The sequence below is a fragment of the Piliocolobus tephrosceles genome, chromosome 10 (assembly GCF_002776525.5).
Source record: "Piliocolobus tephrosceles isolate RC106 chromosome 10, ASM277652v3, whole genome shotgun sequence".
In the NCBI taxonomy this organism is placed as follows: Eukaryota; Metazoa; Chordata; class Mammalia; order Primates; family Cercopithecidae; genus Piliocolobus; species Piliocolobus tephrosceles.
The window spans coordinates 45,061,887-45,082,233 of record NC_045443.1 but is presented as its reverse complement, the minus strand read 5'-3'; the positions used below and the strand labels follow the sequence as shown (position 1 = coordinate 45,082,233).

General features: G+C 50.9%; 1 protein-coding gene across 2 annotated transcripts in view; it reads left to right on the top strand.

Annotated features, from left to right (window-relative positions):
• The first annotated feature begins 4,583 nt into the window (after window positions 1-4,583).
• The window catches only part of COL2A1 (collagen type II alpha 1 chain), a 31,498-nt gene continuing 15,734 nt past the window's right edge, over window positions 4,584-20,347 (top strand). Inside the window, exons 1-18 of one of the 2 annotated variants that reach the window (XM_023231183.2) lie at window positions 4,584-4,824; window positions 8,964-9,170; window positions 10,669-10,685; window positions 10,899-10,931; window positions 11,032-11,064; window positions 11,172-11,225; window positions 11,389-11,490; window positions 12,456-12,533; window positions 13,184-13,228; window positions 13,341-13,394; window positions 13,794-13,847; window positions 14,619-14,672; window positions 15,038-15,091; window positions 15,223-15,276; window positions 15,583-15,627; window positions 16,154-16,207; window positions 19,289-19,333; window positions 19,816-19,869. In XM_023231183.2, the coding sequence (XP_023086951.1) occupies window positions 4,740-4,824; window positions 8,964-9,170; window positions 10,669-10,685; window positions 10,899-10,931; window positions 11,032-11,064; window positions 11,172-11,225; window positions 11,389-11,490; window positions 12,456-12,533; window positions 13,184-13,228; window positions 13,341-13,394; window positions 13,794-13,847; window positions 14,619-14,672; window positions 15,038-15,091; window positions 15,223-15,276; window positions 15,583-15,627; window positions 16,154-16,207; window positions 19,289-19,333; window positions 19,816-19,869 (1,122 nt within the window). In that variant the 5' untranslated portion in view covers window positions 4,584-4,739. The remainder of the gene's footprint in view (window positions 4,825-8,963; window positions 9,171-10,668; window positions 10,686-10,898; window positions 10,932-11,031; window positions 11,065-11,171; window positions 11,226-11,388; window positions 11,491-12,455; window positions 12,534-13,183; window positions 13,229-13,340; window positions 13,395-13,793; window positions 13,848-14,618; window positions 14,673-15,037; window positions 15,092-15,222; window positions 15,277-15,582; window positions 15,628-16,153; window positions 16,208-19,288; window positions 19,334-19,815; window positions 19,870-20,347) is intronic. The other variant, XM_023231184.2, reaches the window with a different exon arrangement.

The following is a 20,347-nucleotide window of genomic DNA, read 5'->3' as shown; positions in this document are numbered from 1 at the left end:
TCACTGCAAGCTCCGCCTCCCAGGTTTACGCCATTCTCCTGCCTCAGCCTCCCCAGTAGCTGGGACTACAGGCACCCGCCACCTCGCCCGGCTAGTTTTTTTTTTTTTTGTATTTTTTAGTAGAGAGGGGGTTTCACTGTGTTAGCCAGGATAGTCTCGATCTCCTGACCTCATGATCTGCCCATCTCGGCCTCCCAAAGTGCTGGGATTGCAGGCTTGAGCCACCGCACCCAGCACAGAGGTGGTATCTAAATCCTCTCTGTATCTCCATCTCATACAGAAGTAGGTGTTCAGTACGAGTCCTAAGCTGAATTTGTATGGCACTGTGACAGGATGGAGGAGACTGGGTGGGATTCTTAGTGCTATTTGCATTTGAGAATGCATAGTAACACATTTATCTTCCTATGGAATGGAATGTACACCATAAATCTGGAAAACCCTATCCTGGACAGTCTTGATCCTGTTACTCTGCCCCCAAAAATGCCAAAAGAAAACATAAACACATCTTGAAAGGCTGTCTGAACTGAGCCCAACCAACAGAAGCTGAGTGTCATTGAGTAAGCTGGGCTCACCCTCTGCCACGGCTGCTGTGTGAAGTCTGTGCATTCACCACCTGCCATATTTGGGGTGGGCTTACCTCTTTGGAATGTGAATCCTTCTTCACTTTATCACTATTTTTAAATGGGATTTGTGCAGAGGAAGAGAAAGAGATCTTTTCTTTACAGCCTCTCTACAAATATCTTTCCCAATAAGGCTATGTCAACCTGAGTCTAAATTTAATGCCTCCATAAAAGACAGAAAAATAGTGAAATGGTTATTTTGTCTGTACAACACAATATTGCTGATTTAATCCATCTGTTCCTCTGAATTGGACTGACTTGGGGTAGATACAATGATTGTGACTGTTTAATTTCTTTTTTTCTTTCTTTCTTTTTTTTTGCTTTGAGATGAAGTCTCGCTCTGTTGCCCAGGCTAGAGTTCAATGGCACAATCTCAACTCACTGCAACCTCTGCCTCCCGGGTCCAAGAGATTCTCCTGCCTCAGCCTCCTGAGTAGCTGGGACTACAGATGCACACCACCACACTCAGCTAATTTTCATATTTTGTAGAGATGGGGTTTCACCATATTGGCCATGCTGGTCTCGAACTCCCGACCTCAAATGATCCTCTGGCTTTGGCATCCCAAAGTTCTGGGATTACAGGTGTGAGCCATTGTACCCTGTTGTAACTGTTTAATTTCTAACTGTTCTACCTACTGTTACCCATACTGTACTTAAAGGTGTGAGTGAGTGAAGCTGACCATGTGCGACACTCAGCCATCGATGCTCTTTTCCTACCAACTTGGAAAATCAGAAACTCTTTGTCTTCAGTTCAGCAGCTCTAGAAATTGCAGCATTTCCTTATTGGTCTGACACTGCTATGATAGAAGATTTTTCACATTAAGTGAATGAACATTTATTTACAACCTTTCTAAAATATGGAATACATATTTACCCGTCTCCTCAAAGAGACCACATTAAACCTAAATTAGCATTTTATTGGACATTTCGTTATGAATCACAGGGACTACAGCAGATGCTGTATTCAGGATATTCCCTGGAAGCATTGATGACTGTAGGGGCAGTGGCCCTACCCCACTGACCTTCGGTTACCATGTTTTGTATTTGTTGTGTCAACTTCATATTGCTTTTCTGTTTCCTCTCTTATTCTCCCTTTTTGCTGTTCTCATTGTGCTTCATCAACAATTGCTGCTCTCCTATCTTACCTCTAGTTTTCTGCATCTAATTGGTGAGGCCAGATGCCATTACATGTTAATATAATACCTAAACTATGAATTAACAGACAAGGAGTAAGAAGGGCCCTACTATGCACAAAATGCATAGCTTTACATAACATCAATTCTGGCTATTTAGTGGTTTAGTTCCCCTTCTTTTCAGTTTCTTGGGTATGGTCTGGATAGTGAGATTGTTGGACAAGTAATTTCCAAATCAGTGATTTGCATATGTGTGCTACATATAGGTCTAATTCCAGTTTGAGTCACAAATTAGAGGTTTTTAATTAGTCGTTTGGAGTCACAGATGGGTAAAATATTACTGTTGGTGTTCAGTTGGCTTTATAATTTAAATAATTTCCAGAGTTTATTTAGGCTTGTCAATTTAAATTTTAAATTTTATTTTTCTTATGTCAATTCCCACTGCTGGTGAAAAGAAATTTTCCTACAGAGGGTGAAGAACTTAACTTGTATTCATAGATGGACCATGATTGCTGGAAGGAATCCAAAGCTCTTACACGTAGATACAGTCTACTGGCAAAGATGAATCACAGAGCTAGAGGATGGAATTAAGAACAAATTTGCAACGAAAGTCTGTACCACTTTGCTGCTCACTAAACCAGATCATTCTGAACTGGGCTTCGATTTTTTCCATATACTTCAGTGTTTTCTCCCAAATTCTTTTTTTTCTGTTGAATTTTTATGACAACTTGTATTTGAAGTCAGTCGTATAAATGCCTTTATAGTTGTATCTAAACTATTAGTCCACAGGGGCTTTCCTAACTCCTCCTATGTGTTAGAATTGTGCTAGGCACAGTTCTTGTTCCCAAGCATCTTCCAGGCTCATTGATGAGATAAAGACCAATGGATATAAGGGGAAAAAATTAAAATTACACAAAAACATATGTAGCTTAGGCTATAAATGCCACGGGGATTCAGAAAGGCAGGGAGACGTTGTGTTCTTGAGATATCAGAGAAGGCTTCTCAGAGGGGCTTTAACCTAGGAGGTCTTGATAAATGAATGGAATTTGGTCATTCTATCTTCCAGGTAGAGAGTATAGGACCCTCTGAGCCCCAAAGAGGACATGAGGCACTGCTAGCAAGAGAACAGCTTTCTTCTAGCAGAGATTGGGCCTGAGGAAGAGCCCAGAGCTTAATGCAAGCCCCTGAATGGGAGCATGGAGACTCAAACAAGTAAGGCCCCTGGAAGGTAGGGGAGATGCTGGAAACAGTGGTTGAATTCTTCCCCATATCCATCCAGACTGGACAAAGCACGGAAGTATTTCCTTCAACAATGAGTTCTTTCCCTTTCCAGCCAGTGCACTTGCAACTCCAGCCTCTACCGGGACAAGTGTCAAAGCTTGATAGGCTAGGGATGGGGTCCCATGACCCCTGGTGGAAACCTAAGGCCCAGAAGTAGCTGCTTCCAAGTGCTCTCAGCTTCTAGGGGGAAAGCTCCAGAGAAACCAAACTGCCCAGGAGGGCAAAAGTTCTGGTTAAGTCAGACCCCAAATTCTGAGTTTCATTTTGCCTAAAGTTCTTTGGGGGACCATATCACTCAAGAGGAAGGTCTGTTTGGGGACGTTTCCTCCCTGGTATGAAAGGAGGCACCGGAGACCAAGAGAAGAGACCAGCTAAGCCCTGGGGAGAAGGCAGTTTGGCTAAGGTGAGAGAGGGCGCTCACCGGGGAAGGTGAGGTGAGGCGGGAAGCGGAGGGCCAGGGGGCCGACTGGGAAATTCTGGCGCTTCTCCCCGGCTCACAGAACTCGCCAGCTGGATCGGCCTCCCCGATCCCTGGCCAGGGCCGCAGCAGTGACCAACCGTCTCTGGCCAAAGCTGCTCTACCCCGGCCGGCAGTGCCCACTCCCCGGGGGACTCCCGGACCCCAGCCAGGAAGAGCAGACACCACGTCTGAGCCTGGAGCTAGACAGTCCCCCGACAGCAGGCAGCTTGCACCGTTTAGTCTCCGCTCCCTCCGTCCTCTGTGGCTCCTTCAATCCCCTTCCCAGGGCCTGCCCCTGCCCCCCACACCTTCACACAGGTCTCCTTCTCTGCAGTAACACACCAGCTCCTTTCCTGGCTGTCGGCTCAGGCCAACTTCGGCCTGGACTCCAGAGGAGGCTTTCATCGCAGAGCTGGATGGGGGAGGGGTGGAGGGCAGGCGCTGTGAACGTCCAGGTGGGAGTCTGGGGACCAGGTACTACAGGAAAGGGCTAATAGACAGGTCGGGGCAGCCCTTCAGACCTGGCTCAGCTGGCTTGTCTCCAAGATTTAGGACTCTCAGTAACTCTATGGGCTCCTCGCTGTCCCCACTCCCAAACGCCCGACGCGGTGCCCCTTCTCCCTCCGCTGCTCCTTCTCCCTTCGCTGCTCCTTTCTACCACTTTCCCTCCTCCCTCCCATGTCTTTCCCGTCCTTGGTCTAGGGCTCTCGGCCTGCGCCTCTGCAAACACCCCCCTCCCCTCCAACTCCGGCAGAACTCCGAGGGGAGGGGCCGGAGGCCCCCCTTCCCGCCTGTGGTCAGAGGGGGGCAGCGCCGCAGTCCCGGGTTTGGGGGGCAGGGGCCATCTCTGCGCCCCGCCCGATCAGGCCACTCGGCGCCCTAGGGGTGGGGGGCGGGAAGCGGGACTCGCAGAGAGGGGGGGTCCGGCTTGGGCAGGTGCGGGCACTGGCAGGGACCAGGCGGGCTCCGAGGGCGGGGGGCTCAGGTTACAGCCCAGCGGGGGGCAGGGGGCGGCCCGCGGTTTAGGCGAGTTCTCCAGCCTCGAAAGGGGCCGGGCGCATATAACGGGCGCCGCGGCAGGGAGAAGACGCAGAGCGCTGCTGGGCTGCCGGGTCTCCCGCTTCCTCCTCCTGCTCCAAGGGCCTCCTGCATGAGGGCGCGGTAGAGACCCGGACCCGCGCCGTGCTCCTGCCGCCTCGCTGCGCTCCGCCCGGGCCCGGCTCAGCCCAGGCCCCGCGGTGAGCCATGATTCGCCTCGGGGCTCCCCAGACGCTGGTGCTGCTGACGCTGCTCGTCGCCGCTGTCCTTCGGTGTCAGGGCCAGGATGTCCGTAAGTCGTCCCCTGCCCCTGCCTGCCTGCCTTCTATGCGTCCCTCAGCATCCTTCTCCCCGGCCCTCTCCAACTCTGGAGCCCACGGCTTCGGGCTAAAACAGCTCCCGGGGTCGTAGCTCGCTGACTTAGGTACGGGACACGCAGGAGTTCACCGAGCAGAGTTCTGGGAGTCAAGGACTCTGTCCCAGGGTCCTCGGTGCCTATCGCGGTTGCAAGTATTTGCAAGTCCTTACTTTGCGCTAGAATACTGAACTTGCAAAGTGTTGGCTGGGAGAAGTTTGCGCACAGATATAAATGCGCTCTTTTCCACCAGCTTTGATAATTAGGCGCACATGCACGCAGCTCGCCTCTTCGAAGCACTTCGAGTTCTGCAAAAAGAGATCTCAACTCATCGAACTTAGGAGAAGTAGGAAAGAGAGAACGCGAGAAGAGGGAGCAAGCAAACGCCAAAGGGTTGACTTCACAGCCTGTTCAAGGCTTGGTGGCTGGTGGGCTCAAAGGAGAGTTAGACAAAGGGGACTAACACTCTGACATTGGTGGGCTGAAATCCCAGGCCACAAAGAACGGCTTCGGAGAGGCCCTCTGAGACCTCAGCGCCTCGTTAGGGTACTCTCCCCACCCAGCTGGCCCTGGAGCAAGGTGCAGCCCTCGCGCTCATCTCGACTTCCCTCCGTCCGCCTGCGCCTGTCTTCTGATAAAGGGTACAGAAACTTCCAGTAGGAGAAACCATCTGAAAGACGATAACATTCCAAACAGACAGTGCTTTTCAAATTCCCCCGAAAATAGCGCCCCCCTCCCCGCGGTCTTACCCCATTCCCCGCCGCCCCAAGGTACTACAATGAGTTACTTTTCTAAATTCTGGAACTCACCTAGCCAGGCTGCGTGGTGTGTGTGTGTGTGTGTGTGTGTGTGTGTGTGTCTCTGTGTGTGTGTGTCAGGGAAGGGGGGCAGGCTGGTCGATTGTTACGATTGCTACAACTATTTCAACCGGTATAGTTAGAGATGGCTGTTGTAGTCGGGTCCAAAGGCTGTTCGGACTGCACCTTTCTTTCTACCCCTCCTTTGGTAAGGTCCACTGTCTGGGATTATATTCAGGACAAACGAAGCCTGGAAAGTGTATTAGGTAGAGAGGATTTTTTCTTTTTCCACGTGTTTGGGCACGTTTCCGACGGCTGGGATTCCAGCCCTGTCTTTGTATGTTACAGATTGTAAATCAATCGCAGAGGGAAACTCTTCGGCAGGGGGAATCAAAGTTCTCTGCCTTCGAGGCTCTGTGGGCCCTCTCCTGCCACCAGGCTGTCTCCAGGGATAGCGTGGAAGGCGGCGGGCTCAGGCGGGCTTTCCGTTCATTAGCGCGGCGGGGGCAGGGCTGGTGCCTGCGGCGCAGCTGCGAGAAGCCGGGAGCAGGAGACTCTGGCCGGGTCACCCGGTAGTGCGCTAAGCTGGAGGCGCGCTCCCGGGCGTTTGAGGAATACAGCGTGACTATACGTGGCCTGGACTCAGACTGACTATATTTTTGTACTAAATTTGCAAGCATACGCCCACAAAGATGTCTTCTTGACTGACCCCTGCCTTAGTTCGCAATGGAATTAGCTGGGTGACTTTAAAATAATTCTCAAATACTCCATCCGGTATTAGGGTCGCTTGCTTAAGCGGTAGAGCTCTCTCACCGCCGCATCTTTCCTGGGAGGTAGTGATTCCACAGCTTCTCGGGCCCACACCTTCCAGTCGCTCCTCCTCCTCCCAGAGGGAGTGTGATTCTGCATCCGAGAGGCTGATTTTGCGCCCTGGAGCATCCCACCTTTGTAAACCGCCCCCCCCCCCCCCCCCCGCCTGGGGTCAGCGGACACCTAGGTGTGACGTGGGGAAATGCGCAGTCTGCATGGACGTCAGGAATGTCAGAAACCTAGAGCTCGGCCACACCCCTCCTCCCCATCTTTCCACGAGTTTGAGAAACTTATTGGCGGCGGCGTCTTTGACCCTCATCTGCATTTCAGAGTCCTCGCCTCCGACAGTGCCCCTGGCTCAGGGGAGAGATCTCAATCCTCCTTTGTGAGGCTTGTTTGCGTTGGGAGATTGGCAGCGATGGCTTCCAGATGGGGCTGAAACGCTGCCCGTATTTATTTAAACTGGTTCCTCGCGGAGACCTGTGAATCGGGCTCTGTGTGCGCTCGAGAAAAGCCCCATTCATGAGAGACGAGGTCCGGTGGGTTCTCTCGTACTGCCCGACCCCCTCTCCCACAATGCCCCCCTGTGCCCGCCCGCCGCCACCTCCCGGCTCCAGCCCTGCGCAGAGCGGCGGTGAAGCAAAACAGTTCCCCGAAAGAGGTAGCTTTTTAATTGGCTTGCCACAAAGAATCACTTATACGGCCTTGCGGTAATGAGGGGAACCGGATCAGGCGCGCCTGGATGCTATCGGCAGCCGTTTTGGAGCAGCAATTATGGTGGTGCTGGGCTCCTCTGTCCACACCTAGGGGATCCGGTTACGGCGCTGGCTCCTTCCTGGGGCAGTCATTTAATCCCACTTTTCACTCAGCCAATGTCTGTGAGCGAGCCGTGTCCAGAGCCGCAGCCACAGAGTCACCCAGCGGCTCTTACACCCAGCGCAGCCGAGCCCCGCCCCTGCGCCCGCGCATCCCGGGCCGCCCTTCCCCGGGAAATCTGATCCGCACGGGGAGTGGCCCCTCTCCAAGCATTTCCCCCTCTCCTCGCTGGGTCCTCCTGGGTGTGGGTGGGCTCTTCCTTAGTCTGGGCTGGAGCGCATTAACCGACGCCTCCTCTCCCACACCTTCCTCACCGCCTGCATTCTACTGCTCCAGCTATTTTAACGGTGGGTGTGTCCCAGCAACTTCTGTATTTTCCCTGGGATCTCTCACCCTCCTGTGATTATCTTGCCCAAAGACTGAGCGGATTTCTCCTAGTGGGAAAGTAAAAAGGAACGTTTATTCTTTAGATTTTCACTCTCCTTAAAGAGCAGTGGGCAGGCTCGTTTCTCTCTCCACCCTCTGGGTTTGTGGCTCTTTCCTATTATTCATCTCCTGCTGCTGCCATTGCCTTGGGGATTTTGATGAGAAAAACAGCGCTGGGCGCTCCCTAGCACGTGGTGCGGGCTCTACAGTCCTTGGCTGCTAAGGAGCGCTCTTGTCAGCACAGGTTTCATTTGCAGCATGAATTCCAGACGGCAGGGCGCTGGTGGAGGGGACTAGTCCCGGCTATTCTTCCTCTGCATTCTTGGAGGAGGCCAGGCCTGGCCTGGCCAATCTTAGCCCTAGCCAGGTATTCAAGGACCCTTGCTCCCCAAATCGGGGTGCTGTTTTCAGATGGAAGGAGGGCATCTCCAAGCAGGGCTACAGGTGGAGGTCAGAACTGGGGGCGCTTTGGCCCCCTTGCCTCCTAAGTAGTTTATAGCCTGCCCAAGCCCCACGTGTATCGTTTGAATGGGTCTACCCCCACCCCAAATTAGTCCTAATTCTAATATGGTTCAAAGAATGAGACAAGATCCTAAGTCTAATAGCTTATCTTTTCACCCCCCCTCTCTTATATATCTATTTTTGAAGCCTGGCTGCTTATAGATTCCAATTTTTGCAGGTAGAATTTTCTACATCCCCTCTGAATGTTAGCTGTCAGTTGTATTTAGCAAATCCCATAATTCCCAGAGGAAGGCAGAAGAAAGAAGACTTCTCTGATCCTGGGCTGGGGGAGGGCAGGTCTCACCATTTTTCTGTCTCCTTTCTTTTTGTAGTCTCAGAGTTCCTATTCAGAATATCTCATCTCCTCCCTTCTGCTCACCCTTCAAGTCCCCCCACCCACCCCATCACCTGGTCTCCCCCATATTAGGTGGGTAAAGAGAATAGTATAGTATAGTAACCCCCCACCTTCATTGCTGGGTCAAGATTTTCACTGGTGAATAGAAAGCATGGTGCAAGGCGCATAATAAATATTTGTTGAATACATGGAAAACTCAGTGATATTTTAGGAAAATAATTTTTAAGTTCTATATGTCCAGGTGGCCTCAGCCTACATTCTTCAGCATTTGAATTCTGTCAAGTTGACTGCAACCTCTCTCTTTTTCTCTCTGGCTCCCCACCCCCTCCTTCCCTTGGCTCTCTGCTTCTCCCTTCCCACCCTTGGTGCAGAGGAGGCTGGCAGCTGTGTGCAGGATGGGCAGAGGTATAATGATAAGGATGTGTGGAAGCCGGAGCCCTGCCGGATCTGTGTCTGTGACACTGGGACTGTCCTCTGCGACGACATAATCTGTGAAGACGTGAAAGACTGCCTCAGCCCCGAGATCCCCTTCGGAGAGTGCTGCCCCATCTGCCCAACTGACCTCGCCACTGCCAGTGGTTGTAATTTATTTATTTCCTGTTCAACATAAATAAATTACTTGCAAGCACCGCAAACATGCTCCCATAGATGCTGGTCGTCTCTGCAAAGCAGAGGGGCTAGTTATCCATGGGACCCGGCAGCTAGGGTAGAAATGAAAGGCCACTTCTCACTTGCAGGTTGAAACTGAGTAAGGGAGTTTGAGATGCTAGAGGGGTCCTTCTTTGCCCAACATCTCCAAAAGCATTTGCTTCTAAGACACATGAAGGACAGATGTGATTCTACAAAAAAAAAAAAAAAAAAAAAAAAAAAAAAATCCTCTCTGAAATCATCTCTGCAAATTACTAGAACCACTATGGAGATCAAATGCTCTGTCTGGCCAATCCATGAATTCATTCCTCCTCTGCCACTGACGTCTTCTCTTCTCCTTAGAAGACTTCCATGTATGTGGTCTTCAGTGTGAAGAAAGCTCTGCCAGCTAGTGGGGAGACAGTAGGGACAGGCTCCCTCATTGAGTTATGGAACATTGGTGGTACTTTCCTACCTGCTATTACCTCTCTTGGAGTTGACCACTAATTCAGAAGCAAAATAGTAGCAGAGGGAAGGGCTAGGCTTTGGGAGTCCTAGTGGGGACGGATGGAGACAGAGCCCCGTGTGTCTGCACTGTGGTGGGTGGTTATAAACTCCCAGTTAGATCCAGTGCTGGTGGATGATATATGTGCTTCCCAGCATTCATACAGATGTCCTATCCTATCTCCTTGCAGAGTGACTGGGGACACTTGTCTAGATTTTTTGGGTAGTTCTTGCTGTCCCCTTCCTGCTGAAGTAGAGAAGGCTGTGGTAAGGGAAGTGAGAAGTTGCCTTTCCTTAACACTTCAGCAACACTGGCTCCTTAATGTACAGATTCCCAGATCCTTTCTGAGGGGCCCATGTGAGCGAAGTGTTGCTTGCCTTTACTATTTTGCTGCTACTGTAAGGGAGGGGTTATTGACTGGGGATGGCACAGGATCTGATGCTCTGATACTCTTCATAACTCATATGCCTTGCTGTTTTTGTGTTTTTATTTGTGCTTGCTTCAAGGAGACGCAGCTCTAATGTAAGACCTTTCTAAGTGCCTAACTCTTCCTCTGGGAGGGCTTGGGGTTCGGGAAGGGCTTCCTACCCTGTGGGGGGAAGAGAGACTGAATCTGTGCTTTCCTTCTCGTGGCTCATTAGATCTTGAGTTCTTCTTTGCCTTTTTGTGCTGCCCTTGCTCCTTTCTTTTGCATGCTGTCTGCTTTTTGAATAACAAAGTCTGGGTCACCTCCATTCCTCATGGGACCTCAGCAACCCCAGGGCCACAGTGGCCCTAACACCCCAACAGAGGGGCTCAGTGGAGTCACAGGAAGCTGCCACCTTCCTTGGTTGTGTCCTTTTACTTGTTTGATCTAATGAGTGTTTGAGTGATAAGAATTGGTATTTTTCCACCTCAAGATTCTTACCTTCTTCTTCTCTCTTATTTTTTTTTCCCCCTTGCAGGGCAACCAGGACCAAAGGTAAGGGCTTTCTTCTTTTTCTTTTTTTATATTTTTTTGCCTTTATATTTCCTGCTTCAAAAGCAATGCTCTGCTAATCCAGTCTGTGATTTTTCAGACATCAGAAGATATCTGTTTCAGAGGGCACCTCAACACAGGGGCTGCTGGCAGGCTTTTAGACTAGGGGCTTAGTGGGCTTACTCAGCTTAATCCTGTGAATGTTTCATGTTTCAGGGACAGAAAGGAGAACCTGGAGACATCAAGGATGTAAGTTCAAATTATTCTCACCTGGTGTCCCAGTTGCTGCTCGAAATGGGTCATTTCCTTGTGCTGTCCTCTAACCATCCTGTGGGGTTCTCTCTCACAGATTGTAGGACCCAAAGGACCTCCTGGGCCTCAGGTAAGAAAGGGGGAAATCCCCTTCTCCGTCCCTTCTTCACTGCATGTGAGTTACTGACCTGCAGGTTCCTGGCCTTGCTGTCGTCTTACCATGTTCTTCACCTTCAGGGACCTGCAGGGGAACAAGGACCCAGAGGCGATCGTGGAGACAAAGGTGAAAAAGTGAGTAAAAAGCAATGCTGCTTGACTCTGGTGGACTTCCCAGGTCCCCCAAGGCCCTACCATGTGTTTAAGAGCCTGGTCACCTCTTAAACAGCAGCCCAGGGACAGATGGCTCTTGGAGAAACACTGCTTCCCATTGATGCCTTTTTCTCTTTATGCCAAGGGTGCCCCTGGACCTCGTGGCAGAGACGGAGAACCCGGGACCCCTGGAAATCCTGGCCCCCCTGGTCCTCCTGGCCCCCCTGGTCCCCCTGGTCTTGGTGGAGTAAGTATCCTTACTTCCCATTCCTTCAGGCTGTCCCTCCAGAAATGTGGCTTTTAAATTGCTACTTGCACTTACCTGGCTGGCTCCCAGGGCTGCCAGCAGTGTGTACATAGCCTGTCCATGGGCTTTGCCCTCAGGCCTATACTTTAGTAGAGTCACATATTAGGCATGAGACTGTGGTGCTAAGGGCTGGCTTTTTTTCACTAACTGGGATTCTATAAAGAAAGTTTTCAGTTACCTGGCTTCCAGGCATCTGTACCATGTGGTTGATGCTGGGGGGTGGGTGTAAGGGTTAGGAGGAAGGATGACTGGGCACTTGTATTTCCCTGGAAGAAGAGTGACCACTGTCCTTGGAAGACATTTATTCTTGGTCCTTGCCAAGTACATTCCAAGCAACTATTCACTCTCATGAAAGAACTCCACTGAGTGAAGGTGTGTGGCTAAAGTCAATTTTGGAATCAAACCAATCAGCAAATTATATGATTGCCTAGTTTTTGCAGGTTTGCTATTTTGATGTTTGCTGTATTGTAAATTCTTAAACTTAAATGGGCTCACAGATGCCTACTACATCTCTTGCTGAAATATTCCAAGACTGTTGATTTTAGTCTTTTGCTGGGCATTAAACTCTTAAAGAATAAAGAACACCCTTAGAAGGTTTGGTTATGTTTCTCCATATATGTTAAATAATATCTGTCATATTTTAGAACATAAAAATAATTTTATAAAATGACATGCGAGGAACTGATACTTCTCCAAATAACACTTTCCCTTCCAGATTTTGCCACCTTATAATCCATTCCCAAAAGTACTTTCCAGGCATCAGTGGTAATTCTGATCAATGATAGGTTAGTCTCCAACAATCAGAGTTTATCTCAGTAGAGTTCTTTGTATCCAGATAGAGCTTACCTAGCCAAGTAGGGAAGACCTAGTGCCTTTCAACCTCCTAATGTTGGGTTTCTTTGCAGAACTTTGCTGCCCAGATGGCTGGAGGATTTGATGAAAAGGCTGGTGGTGCCCAGATGGGAGTAATGCAAGGACCAATGGTAAGAAAAGACACTAGTTCCATTGGTGAAGACACTAGTTCTTTGCAGCCAAAATGGCAGGAGGTGGCCCTTAGCAGAGCCAGAGAGTCTGACAACCTCTGCTTCACAGATAATTGCTTAGAGCAGCTCTCCTCCATAGTTATGTAACCTCCCATTCAGCTAGCCCAAAGTATTTGGTTTTTAATGGCAATGGATGCCACTTTTAATGATGCGCTGGAGTGACTAAGAAGAATGAAGATGGAGAGATGCATATAGGCTGATCTGTTAGAAGGCCAGTTGCTATTGCTCTTGGAATGAGAACTGAAGAATGCAGACAGCAGCTACTGTTCTCCAGCATCCACAGACTTCCAGCAGGAAATCTCAGCCCCGCAGCTCTGACTTGGCACATGCTAAATGAAACTCAGCCTTTAGTAAACATGGCTACTGTCCAGGAGAAAGCAAGGCCAGCTTTTCTGTCCAAATGGTGCCTATAAATAAAAATAGAGTGTTGCGTGGGGAGTGGGAAATGAGAGGGAGCAGCTACTCTAGGCCCCTTGCCCACAGAGTAACTTCTTGTCTTTTGTCTGGGCTGTTGGCTAGGAGAAGATGGCACACTGGAGGCTACTGGTGAAGCATGTGCAGTAAACCCCTCATTTTCTGTTCTGATGCAGGGCCCCATGGGACCTCGAGGACCTCCAGGCCCTGCAGGTGCTCCTGTAAGTACCTACAAGTCTTTTCGCCTCCATGGTGTCACAGGTGATTCCCAAGCACTATGATGTTTTAGTGGTTTATAGGGGGTTCACCTGGTGTCCTCATTTTACTTTTTAGGGGCCTCAAGGATTTCAAGGCAATCCTGGTGAACCTGGTGAACCTGGTGTCTCTGTGAGTACTGACACGGCCCTGTCCTCTCTCCAGGAGAGCCTCTAATGATAGACCACTGGGACCACAGCTGCTGTCCCTCCCAGGGTCTGCCCAGCTCTTTCCCACAGTTGGTGGCCCCGAGGAAACTCAGATGTCACTTCCTAGCTGTGGAGGAACTCTGAAGACAGCCCAGTGTGGCAAGGACCACCAGGGACTCTGTCCTACCAGCCCCCTTTCTGGGTCACCCCAGCCTGTGCTGCTGCTGCGTCCCACTATGGTCTCTGCACCTTTGTTCTGACCTTCCCATTTTTCTTCTTCATAGAAGAACTGGCTTCCAAAACTACAATGTCCAAGTTTTGTCCATTGCTCAGGTGTCTTCCCGCTCTAACCATCTCTTAAACTCTCTTCCTTTGTTTGTAGGGTCCCATGGGTCCCCGTGGTCCTCCTGGTCCCCCTGGAAAGCCTGGTGATGATGTGAGTATACATGAGTAGACAAATGAGGAGCTGCCTCCTTTGAAAGAGCCTGGAGAAGGTGTGTGCTGGGGGAGTGACAGGGAGGCACCCAGGGTGGAGATGTCTTGAGGAGCAAGACTGGGCTGTCCCAAACCCTGATGCCATCTCCTATCTATATGGCCACTGTAACTGTGCTGGCAAGTTCCCTGGGGACTGCTCTGGATCCAAGGGGAAGAGAAATAATTAAAACATCATTAGCCCCAGGAAGGGAAATTGAGAAATGAGAGGAGAGAAAAAACACAAGGCAGAAAGATGTAGAGAAGAAAAAACAAAGAAAGAAGCGTTCAACAACCCAGCATTATCTTAATTGTAAATGAGTTAGAAAAAGCGCAGCCTGAGTCAGGATGTCTACAAAGGATGCAAACGAAATGAAGAGACAAGAGTTGGCACTCTTGGGCTATTTTTATGAATAGCATTAGACAGTAAAAGTCTCTCAAGGTTAGGGAGAGCACGTCCAGTCAGCAGAGCCCAGGAGAGGAGAGAAAAAGCCTCTCAGGGGAAGTCAGAGGCTGGTGAGGACAGAGGAGCTTGCCCATGGGCTATGCATGTGTCCAAAAGAATAAATCGTGAACCATGAAAGGCATCCAGGCATGTGGAGTCTGAAGGAGTTGAGGGAGATGAGTGAGCCAGTGGGCAAAGGCATGGACAGCTGGAAGGAGGGAAGCCCTCTGGGGTGCCCCCACTATGCTACTGCGTCTCTGAGGAAGCTGGGGTATCTCTCTCTCCCTTCAGGGCGAAGCTGGAAAACCTGGAAAAGCTGGTGAAAGAGGTCCGCCTGGTCCTCAGGTAAATGCCACCTTTCCCAGCCTCAGGCGTCTTTCCCAGCATCTCCCTCCCCGTGGTCTTAAACCCAGTGCATCCAGTTCAATGAGGTCACTTCTGAGATGGAACACCAGTAGCCCCTATATTTATCACGACCATGTTTGTAATCTCCACTCAGGCTCCCATGAGGGAGGCTGGGCAGTTGTTATTTATACCACTGGGGGGTATGGGGAGGGGTGGTCTGGGTTTTACTGAAAGAGCTGTCCAAGTGTGGGGATTGGAGACAACGCCCTGGTGGCCCAAGGGAGCTGGAGGCCCTCCTGCAACCCAGGGCAGCTTCCCCCTGTTATTTTACTCTGTGCTCTGAACACCTCCACTTTGGATTGCAGGGTGCTCGCGGTTTCCCAGGAACCCCAGGCCTTCCTGGTGTCAAAGGTCACAGAGTAAGTATCATGGGTGAGGAGGTTGGAAGGAAGAGATGCCTGCGGGGAGAGAAAAGCACTTTGGGGCTTGTGCATTTCTTCCAACTTGAGTTTCCCAGAAGTGTGATTGAACATTTTCTCATATTCCCTAGGGTTATCCAGGCCTGGACGGTGCTAAGGGAGAGGCGGGTGCCCCTGGTGTGAAGGTGAGAGGCCAGAAAGTGCAATGGGATGGGGAGGAGGGAGACATTGAGGAGTCCCTCTTCCTAGCCAGGGAGACACTGTGGAGCTCAGTGGAACCAGCTCCTCAGAACAGCCGTGGCTGGGAACACCAGCCTTACATCCTGATGGGCCAACAGCAGACCTGGAGAGCTCAGGGCATTGTCCTTCACAGGACTGAAGTTTGTGTCAATGCGCGCTGAGGCGACTAGGGCTTTTGGTGTCTTCCCTAGGAGTTTTCTGGGGGCCAAGAATGGGGTCTCAGACACTGACCTTGTGCATCATTTTTCCAGGGTGAGAGTGGTTCCCCGGGTGAGAACGGATCTCCGGGCCCAATGGTAAGTATGGACACCCACCAGGAAGGCTTATCAGAGACTCTTCAGACTATCAGATGGCTGCAAAGAGCTCCCTTTGTGCAAAGTTCATATTCAATGTTGTAGATTTCATCTGATTGTGAGCAAAAAGCAAAATGTATTAGATAGATGATTTGTTCAAGATTTCCCCAACATTTCCTTAAGATAGCCATGTTAACACACTAAAGATGCTCCCATTTTAAAGAATTCTGTTGAGTCTCAACATTTTGTGAAGCTCATCTACTGCAAGGAGCAAGGTGTGCTTGTAACAAAGGTTCCCAATAGGTAGCAACAGGAACATCTGTGTGTTATGCCTGGGGAGAAAACCGTTGGGTGTGATCTGAGGCATCCTGGCTAGTCAAGGAGCCAGCACCATCAGGAGGTCCTTGGTTTCCTGAGTGTGTGCACCCTCCCTCTCCTCTGGTATCTGCAAAGGGCCCACAGGTAGAAATGGTCACCCTGAGCACCGTGAAGCCAACTCATGCTTAAGCTGTCCTCATGTGTGTTCCAGGGTCCTCGTGGCCTGCCTGGTGAAAGAGGACGGACTGGCCCTGCTGGTGCTGCGGTGAGTAACTGACAAAGCCAAACACCACCATTTGCCAAGCACTTTAGAGTTTACAGGTTTGTTTCTCTTGACCCTCGAAACAACCCTGTGAAGCATAGGGAGTGTTGTTATCCCTTAAGAATTCACCCCACGTGTGCCCATCAAAAATTCCCAGGCTGAGCCTGCACAGTTGAAGGAGGAGGGATGGGAATGGGAGGGTGGATGGGTGAAAGCAGGATTCTCTTAACCAATCCAGATTATCGGGTAATCCCTTCAACAGACGCCACCCACTCCCTGGGCAATCCAGTTGGAGTTTACAGACAGACTTAGTTGGCTTTAGTACCACAGTGCTACTCTCTGTTCTTCCTGGTTGCTCAGATGCCCTAGAAAAGTGGAACAGGTGAGCATCAACTCACAGGGCTCTATGCTGGCTGCTGCTGTGAGTGATATTATGCCATAGTACCGGGGGCCACCATTCCATAGGCACTTCCTGTGTTTAATACCCTATATGTTTTACCTCGTCTCATCTTCCTCCACATCCTGAGAGGTGGTTCTATTCTTCTCCCAATTTTACAAACGAAAAAACTGAGACACAGAAAAGTGAAATAGCTTAAGATAAATGGTGCCTTGCAGCCTCAGACTCTGGTGGCCTCTAGTTAATGTGGGAAATTAAGGGTGAGGGGATTGGCAGCTGAGGGAGGGTGCAGGGTGCCAGACGGAGGCGTTTAGCTCTGATTCCTTAGCAATAGAGAGTCCTTGTAGGCGCTTGGTCAGGCGAGTGATGCGATGAAAGCCGTGTTTAAGAAAGATTATGCTTTCTGCTGATTTCATACCCCCACCACCCAAGCTCTGAGGCCCCTCCTCACAGGTCCTTGCAGGGCTGGCCAAAATAAATCAGCTTCACTCCGTTGTGCTGCTTTCCAGCTAATGTGTCTTGTTTGGCAGAAGTTTCCCTCAATGACAGATCAGTGAAATAAGCAGCAGCCTCGACCCCCGCCCCCTTTGTCAGCCAGAGCTGCTGAAGTGCCTTGCCCCAGGGTCACTTTGTGTGAGGGGATTAGAGAGCACTGGGGCTGCCAAGAAACACTGCCGTTTCTACAGATTAGCAGGATGCTGGCTTGTGGCCTTTTAGCGAGGCTCAGAGCTGCAGTGGCCCTAGTCTGCACGGGCTAAAGACAACCTCCATCCCTTGTCCTTGTTCCCTCCTTCCTGGGCACAGCCGCTCTGTTTCTTGGTTCTCTTTGCTGGTTCCTGTCCCCATGGTAGTTAGGCTGGCAGCGTGTATAGGATTTGGCTTAGAAGATCGACCACATTGCCTTTGAGCCCTTCTTTGCTCCTCCTCCCTCTCCCCTCCCATCAGACTCCTCTCTGGAGTCTGCTCTGCGAGGCCCCTACTCTGTGGTCTCCCAGCGGCCTTCTCAGCCTTGACTTCCAGAAGGGGGCTGTGCAGTGTCCGGGGTGTGCAGGCCCCAGACATGGGGCAGGCTCACGGAGATCCACGTGCTGGTCTAGTGTCAAGGCTGGCCCAGAGACTGGGCTGGGTTGGCGTCTGCCTGCTGTGGTCATGTGCCCTCCCTTGGGCCTGACTGTGTCCTCTCTCCAGACTTGTTGCAGGGAGAGGTGACAGATGCCAGCCTAGTTCTGGCCTCTCAGAGCAGTGTGGCAGCTCCCTTTCGCTCAGGCCCAGCCTGGGCCTCCCTGCTGGCCGACCTCTGAGGAGAGGGTGCTCCAGAGCTTCCCAAGGAACAGTTTCCCGAAGCAGCCAGGCCAGCCCAGAGGGGCTGTGGCCAATCCTGAAGCTTTATGTTCTTGCTGACATTTTTTCTAAGCCTTCTCTTGCTTTCCTCTTAAATGCCAATCTGGAGAGTCTCCGTTAGGAGAAATGGACCCCAGCCAGGAAGAAGAGTTGAGTTGTATTTAAAACACGAGCTCCCCCTAAAGCATCCTTCTCTAGCTTCTAAGGAGAGGCAGAGACTGGCAGGCAGGACTCAGCAGGGAAAGGTCCCCCCTGACCTGCTCAGTTAGGCCCTAGGCCCAGCTCCACCCAGCCTGTGGCCCCCAGAGTTTGGGTAAAGAGTTCCCTGGGCCCTAAGGAACCCTGAGAGAGCATTTGAGGGGTGCAACCACAAAGTTGGCAGAAAAACGCTCCCCCTCCAAGTCCAGTCCTAGAGAAGGAGCTGGCAACCTTGCCTTGCTTTATAAACCAAAGCCTCTTAGGGCTTGAGCTTAGATGTAGTCTTTGAACTGTGGCTGGTGCCCTGCCCCATCAGGCAGCCAGTGGGAGACATCTTGTGAGCATCTTTGTTTTCCACAAGAGCAGATGGTCTGGGGATGGGCCAGAGGAAGAGGCAACCTGGAGTCAACCAAGAGGAGGCCTTAACCAAGTCTTAACCAGAGAGGTTTACCAAGCCTTGAAAGCACTTCAAGGCAGGAAGCACTGAGTCCACGTGGTTGTCTCGCTGTTTCCTTTCCTTACACTCAGTTCTCAGTCTTTAAATGATCACTTGGCCGTGAAGTTAGGGATGTTTGGGGTCTGAACTGAAGTTGAAGAAAAGAAGAAATGATTTAAGCTTTGTTTAAGTTTAGGGGCCAGGTGCAGTGGCTCACGCCTGTAATCCCAGCACCTTGGGAGCCCGAGGCGGGTGGATCACCTGAGGTCAGGAGTTCCAGACCAGCCTGGCCAACATGGCAAAACCCAGTCTCTCCTAAAAATAAAAATAAAAAAATTAGCCAGGTGTGGTGACACGTGCCTGTAATCCCAGTTAGGAGGCTGAGGCAGAAGAATCGCTTGAACTTGGGAGGTGGAGGTTGTAGTGAGCTGAGACCGCACCACTGCACTCCAGCCTGGTGTCAGAGCCAGACTTTGTCTCAAAAAAAAAAAAAAAAAAAAAAAAAAAAAGGGATTAGAAGACGCCCACTACTATCCTCTGGTCACCCACTCACACAGACACCAGAGCTGAAGACCACACCTCACCATCCTCATGCTCAGCCCTGGGACACCCCAGGCACAGTGTCTCCTTCGTTTTCTGTAAGGGTGGGCTAAAAGCAGGGATGGACAGGGCCTGTGGGTACCTCTCATGGTCACTTCCTTCTTGCTTACAGGGTGCCCGAGGCAACGATGGTCAGCCAGGCCCCGCAGGGCCTCCGGTGAGTTCATTTTATCCTCAGCAGGTCATTGTTGTTGCTGTGCTCTAAGTCCTATTAAGCAGCCCGGTGAAGTCTGCAGGGTTTATTGGGTGCAACCACAGCAGCACTCAGATGTCTACTGGAAAGGAGGAAGAAAGAGAAGTAGTTTTTAAATATCACTTGAGTGTATTGATAACAAGCTTTGAAGCATGGGCTCATTTTCCTCAGCCATCCTTTCAGCAGTCTTTTTAGAGGAGGAAGGCCAATAGAGATTCTGCTTCTCACCACAGATGTAGTCAGAAACTTGCTTTGCCTTCTGAAGCCAGGCAAAGGTTCCTGGGGATGCTGGCAGTGGGGACAATTTTCATCCAAGGCTTTTTAGCCACAATGGATATGGAGGGAAATCAGTATAGAGGAGGGAAGGAGTGTGAGGGGTGGGGGTGGCTCGCTTTGGAGGTCAGAACTGGAATTCACCTCTCTTCTCATCCGCCTACTCTCGCCAGGGTCCTGTCGGTCCTGCTGGTGGTCCTGGCTTCCCTGGTGCTCCTGGAGCCAAGGTACATGCCCTGTTGTCCAGTCAGGAGTTTCTGGGTGCCGAGAAGCTGTCCTTTCCCTGTAACCCTTGCTCATTGCTCCCTCAACAACCACCTGCTCCCTTCTGAGAAGTAGCTCCCCGCCACCCCACCCACTGCCCCCTCCATCTAGGCAGGGCAAAAAGCCAGACACTCGTAGCCTCACCTGGAGGGAAAGTAAGACAGAAGATAAAATGTGGGAGATCCAGTTACAACTTTGGAGTGGGGAGAGGTGGACAGAGAAGAAGATGGGGATACACCAGAGGCCTGGCAGGGGCAGAAAGCCAGGAGTGGCAGCAAAGGGAAGCAAACCTAGGGGAGACCCAACAGCTGAGCAAGCTCGGGGCCCTGACGGGCACTGGAGGGAACTGGACAGGGAAGAGGGCACAGGCAGGGAGCCTCTGCTGCCCTCCAGGTTTCTGCTTCATTTGGGGTGCCTGGCTCTTCCAAACCATGGTAATGG